The 6,444-nt window shown below is 42.0% G+C and overlaps 1 protein-coding gene across 1 annotated transcript; it reads right to left on the reverse strand.

The window, feature by feature from the left end:
• Positions 1–447, reverse strand: LOC138894012 (uncharacterized). The gene has a single exon (XM_070178685.1). The coding sequence runs from the start codon at positions 445–447 to the stop codon at positions 1–3; it is 447 nt and encodes a 148-aa protein (XP_070034786.1).
• Positions 448–6,444: the final 5,997 nt, after the last annotated feature.

Raw genomic sequence — 6,444 nt, forward strand, 5'->3', positions numbered from 1 at the left:
TCAGAGCTCTCTAGTGTCCAAGAAGGGCTTTCCCAAAATTATGGGAATCTCCTCATCAACCTGGCAGTCCAGAATGACAAAATCTGCCGGAAACACAAACTTCCCAACATGCACAAGTACATCATCAAGTATACTTGATGGCCTCTTCACTGTTCGGTCGGCTAGCTGTAGTAACATGGATGCAGGCCTTGCTCTTCCAATGCGTAACCTTTTATAGATAGACAAGGGCATCAAGTTTATGCTCGCTCCCAAATCACACAATACTTTAGCAAAAGCATAGCTGCCTATGGTGCACGAAATTGTGAAACTCCCTGGGTTGGATAGCTTCTCAGCTATATGTCTTGTCATAACGGCACTGTAGGTCTGATTCAATGTCACAGTTGCCAAGTCTTGAAAGTCGAACTTTCGAGACATCAAGTCCTTCATCATCTTTGCATAACCGGACATTTTTTCAGATACTTCCTCCTGCCTTTGCTCAGTTTCCTTTGTAACCTATTTTTCTTTGTTTAGTTCCTCCTGGGCCTGCTGTACTGTTACTTCTGTTAGCTCATTTGACTCATCTACCTCAATTGGTACTGGAACAAGTATCTTACTTGGTCGGATTTTGCGAGCAATTTCTTGCTCTAGATCAAGATCTCTACTATTTCTTAGACTTACCGCCATTAGCTACTTCGGGACCTGATCTTTCGGATTGACATGTATATCCGTAGGTGGCATCCCTTGGGGATAATTATTCAAAGCCAAAGATATCTGCCTTTATTGAATCTCGATGCATTTTATCGCTGAGTCATGTGCTTCAACCTTCTCTTGAATTTTTCCGTTAGACCCAATGAGTTATTGCAGCATTCCTTTAATTTCAGACAACCCATCATCGTTTCTCACTATCTGTTGTTGTTGGGGATGTTGATAAGCTAGCCACTGATTTTACTAATTGTAACCCTATTTCCTTTGGTAAGGCACGACTTGACCCTATGGTCACATAGCTCCAGGATTGTTGTTGTTATTGTACTGCTACTGTGCTGGTCTATACTACTGATTCTGTTGCCCCCAATTCTGACCACCTTGCCTTTGGCCTCCATAGTTGCCCACATAGTTCATATTCTCTTGATAGTTCTGATTGTTACTTTCACCATTCCACAAGCACACATATGGTTGATTAATGCATGGAGTGCATAATCCTCCATTTGTCATGTCAACTATGTGCACCTGCTTTTGGCTCGACTCATCAATCATTTTGGTAAGGATACTCATTTGCGTCATCAGAGTGGCCATATTTTTTCAGCTATAAAGTTGCTTGGGTCTAGAGCTACTGAGTGAACTACATGAGTGATTGTAGAGTCTCTTGTCATCCATATTGTGTTTTGAGCCATTTTATCAAGCAAGACCTTACATTCTCTGAATGAGTTCCTAAAATATGCTCCAATTGCTGAAGCATCAACATTGGCCTTCAAGTTGTCTGCCAATCCCATGTAGAACCGTTGCCCGAACATCTGATCAGGAATGCCATGGTGTGTACACTTGACCAATATCCACTTGAACCTCTCCCACATTTTTTTCAGTGTTTCAGCTGGTTTCTGCATGAAGCTTAATATCTCATCAACTTGCTTGGTAGTCTTATTGGGTGGGTAGAACTTGTTCAAAACTGCTTGACTAATTCCTCCCAAGTAGTGATGGAGTTTATGAGGAGCGAATTGATCCAAGTCTGGGTCTCTCCCATCACTGAGAATGGAAACAATAACAGTCTTATTGCTTCCGGTGTCACATTCAGTTGCTTTTGCGTGACACAAATCGACTGGAAAATTTTCAGTTGTTGATGTGGATCTTCAATGTAAGACCCCGAGAACAGTCCCTTGTTCTGCAATAGATGTAGCATATTTTTTTTTGATTTGAGATGATTCCGCTTTTATCTGAGGGACTACAATTGTAGTTGCCAGATTTTCAGTAGTGGGTTGTGCCCAATCATACAAGGCTGCTTCTAGCACAAGAGGTTCCACACCCTGATTGTTCGGGTAGTTCCTAATGTTTCTGTTGTTTTAATTTTCTATGACATCACCCATGTCTAGTTCAATTCGTTCGGTTGAGTTTTGTTGTTGTTGTTTATCTTTCTTGTTTGCTCTATTTAATTCCTTGAAAGCTTTTTCAGGGTCTGGTAATGCTTCATACAATTCACTAGTTCTTGAGGAGTTTCTAGGCATGCACCTGTAACACACAATACTACAAACGTTAGAATATCAATATAATGAATTTCAAGTCGAGAAAGCTGACTAAACTAAGAATTCTAGCAATTTTTATAGCCGTAATTAATAAAACCATTAATTTTCCATCAACGACGCCAAAATTTGATCACAACCAACTATGCCTCCTAAGATGTCTAGCGGTCGTTGCAAATATAGTCCGGTTTACAAGTTCGGAGTCGAATCCCATAGGGAATTAACCTACTAATCACAACCACTAGTTTTGCTAGAATTCAAGTAATCAGCCTTCAGAAATATTGAATAACGATTAGAGTGTTTACTAAATAAGAGAAAAATAATTAAAATGCAGTAATTTATAACTACCAGAGCAAATGTTATAGACAAGATTTGGAAAAGTCTAGGGTTATTATTTCCCCAATTGTCGGAAACTCTTCCGCAACGTTTCCTATAAATTCGGCTAAGTATTCTCTACCAATCGTGATTACTTTGGGTTTCGTAGTTCTTTCTCGAGCAACTACCATAATTTACTAGATGTATTCTCTCGAACTACGCTAGCTGACACTAATTCACCGCTCACTACGATCTCACCAAGGTTTTGTTATTTCTAATCCCGCCTTTAGACCCTCCGTATTGATTTCTCAAATACGTTAGGATTATACTGTTTAATGACTACCTAAATGCATACTCTCTCTCAAGTAGTACACATTAAATAGGCATAGTTAATTGAGAGCTCTTTGATCAACAACAACAAAAATATAGTTGAACAAGTAGAGAAAGATCAACGACAAATGTATATTAAATGCAATGGAAAATCATCCTTTAATAGGTTCCATCAAACCCTAGATGAGAGAGTTTAGCTACTCATAAGGGTATAAACAATCATCATGATGTTCAAAGACATTAAACTACAAAGTAAAGAAAAATGGAGGAAAACCCCCGTTTGATTCCTTGCTCCACAGTGCTCTGTAGCATTTTGCTTCTCCAAAATAATGTCCAACCCTTTCTCAACTCCTTTAGGGAGTATTTATATGTTAGGGTCGAGGTTCTTGAGTACAAATCTAGGCCAGAGTCTTTTAATTCGAGAACTTTTGACTATCCGACTACAGACCTCGCGAGGCCAGGCTTATAGTGCTGCCAACCCGGCTATAGAGTTGGCTACGTCTGGCCTGTAGCGCGATCAAGCTAGCTACAGAGTTGGATACGCTTGGCCTGTAGCCAGGCTTGGGTATTTTATATATTTGTGCTCTTTTCTTGTATTTTGTCCTCTTTTTGTGCAACTTTCATTCGACTCTTTCTTAACATAATTTGGCTTAAAGGTCGCACAATTAACCACTTAACCAACAAAATATAGGGCGAGTAATGTACTAAATGTCTAGCATTTTGGCCAAACATCAATTAGGCTCCAAGTGTATTGTCGGTATAGCCCATGATCATGGAAAGCCTGAGGCCAGGCCAGTGGCATGCATAGGGTTTCTAGACTAGTATCACCGTATTCTATGCACTATGGGAATACTGGAGGTGAGCAGGGTCGACCTTACTACTTTTCAGTTGACGGGTCGGCATAAAAATGGTGGCAAACTTATGAAGAGAGTAGGCTAGCTGGCGCAGCGCCACTTACATGAGCTCAGTTCACAGATATATTTTTGAGGAAGTTCATTCCACATACCCTCTAGGATGTGTTGCGCACCGAGTTTGAGCAGTTGCGCCAGAGGACTATGATTATGTTTGAGTATGCTATGAGGTTTAGTGAGTTATCTCTTCACGCACTTACTTTGGTTTCTACAGTCAGAGAGAGAGAGAGAGAGAGAGAGAGAGAGAGAGAGAGAGAGAGAGAGAGAGAGAGAGAGAGAGAGAGAGAGAAGGATAGTCTATAGATTTATTGAAGGACTTGATTATGGTCATAGATTTAGGATGGCACGGGAGTTGGAGACTGATACTCCATTTCAGAAGGTTTTGGAGATCACTAGGAGGTTGGAGCGTATCCGTGACCAGGAGAAAGGGGATAAGGAGGCCAAGAGGACTCGAGATTTTGGAGGGTTCAGTGGTACCGCTCTGTAGTATCAGCTTGTCATGGTAGAGGCTTCATCAGTCGACCAGTTCAGTTTGCACTTCAGGTCACTCGCACTGCTCCAGCCATTCTGGGACCTCAGAGCACTCATTTTGGTCAGCCATATTCCAGTGCACCTCCTGCACGGGGTGCCTACAATGGTTATTCTAGCTGCTCGGGCCAGACTCAGTACCAACAGTCATACCCTTAGAGGGGTTGTTTCGAGTGTAGTGATACTATGCATATGGTGAGGGACTGTCCCAGTCTTAGGAGGGGTGGACCTCCACTAGGTACTCAGGCTATAGTTGCTTCTCTAGTTGCTACTCCAGCTGCACACACAACCAGCTAGAGGTGGAGGACATGCGGGTATAAGACGTCCTATCGGGGGAGTCCAGGCCCGTTGTTATGCCTTTCCTGGTAGGGCTGAGGCTGTTGCATCAGATGTTGTCATCATATGTATTGTTTCGGTTTGTCATAGGGATGCAACAATTTTATTTTTTTCGGGCTCCACTTATTCGTATGTGTCATCTTACTTTGCTTCATATTTGAATATGTCTCGTGATTCTTTGAGTACCCCTGTTTATGTGTCTACGCCTGTTAGGGATTCTATTATGGTAGACTGCGTCTATCGTTTGCGTTTGATCACCATCGGGGGTTATGCAACTAGGGTTGACCTTCTGTTACTCAATATGGTAGACTTTAATGTGATTTTGGGCATGGACTAGTTGTCGCCATATCACACTATTATGGATTATCACGCTAAGACCAACGTTGACTATGCCGGGGTTACCGAGGTTGGAGTGGAGAGAGGTACATTGGAACATGTTCCCAATAGGGTGGTGTCTTTCCTGAAGGCATAATAGATGGTTGAAAAGGGGTTCCTGGCATATTTAGCCTTTGTGAGGGATGTTAGTGCTAATACACCTATCATTGAGTGAGTTCCGATAGTGAGAGTTTGCAGTAGACCTACCGGACATGCCACCCTATAGGGATATTGATTTTGGTATTGACTTAGTGCCGGGCACTCAACCCATCTCTATTCTACCATATCGCATGGCACTAGTGGAGTTGAAGGAATTAAAAGAACAACTTCAGGAGTTGCCTGATAAAGGCTTCATCAGACCGAGTGTCTCACTTTGGGGTGTTCCATATCTATTTATGAAAAGGAAAGATGGCTATATTAGGATGTGTATTGACTACAGGTAGCTGAACAAGGTTACAATTCAGAAAAGTACCCACTACCGCGTATTGATGATTTGTTCGATCAACTTCAGAGTGCTAAGTTATTCTCAAAGATTGACTTGAGATCGGGGTATCATCAATTGAAGATCCGGGCTTCGGATATTATGAAGACTGCTTTCAAGACCCACTATGGCCACTATGAGTTTTTGGTGATGTCTTTTAGGCTAACCAATGCCCCAGCAGCCTTTATGTACTTGCTAAACAAAGTGTTCCAGCCATATCTTGATTCTCTCGTCATCATGTTTATTGATGATATATTGGTGTATTCTCGCAACCGGGAGGATCGTGAGAAGTGCTTGAGGATCGTGCTCCAGACTTTGTGGGAGAAGAAACTATATGCTAAATTCTCCAAGTGCGAATTTTGGCTTGATTCAGTGGCATTCTTGGGCTACGTGGTTTCCACTAAGGTGGTAGATTCGAAGAAGATTGAGGTAGTTCAGAGTTGGCCCCGACCTTCTACTACTACTACTACTGAGATCCAGAGTTTCCTAGGCTTGGCTAGGTATTATCGTCATTTTGTGACGCTTCACAGATTGGCATCTGTTGATGTAGGAGGGTAGAGTGATTGCTTATACTTTGCGTCAATTGAAGCCCCATGAGAAGAATTACCCAGTACATGATTTATAGTTGGTATCCATTGTTCATGCACTCAAAATTTGGAGGCACTATCTCTACAGCGTGTCATCTGAGGTGTTCACGGATCACATAAGTCTACAGTACTTATTCAAGCAAAAGGATCTGAACTTGAGGCAACATTGGTGGTTAGATCTACTAAAGGACTATTATATCACCATTCTTTATCATCCTAGGAAGGCCAATGTGGTGGCCGATTCTTTGAGTAGGAAGGCTGAGAGTATGGGGAGTCTTGCTTTTATTCCAGTTGGTGAGAGACTGTTAGCTTTGGATGTTCAGGCTTTGGCCAACAGGTTCGTGAGGTTGGATGTTTCGGAGCCTAGCCGG

The sequence above is a fragment of the Nicotiana tomentosiformis genome, chromosome 6 (genome assembly GCF_000390325.3).
Source record: "Nicotiana tomentosiformis chromosome 6, ASM39032v3, whole genome shotgun sequence".
In the NCBI taxonomy this organism is placed as follows: Eukaryota; Viridiplantae; Streptophyta; class Magnoliopsida; order Solanales; family Solanaceae; genus Nicotiana; species Nicotiana tomentosiformis.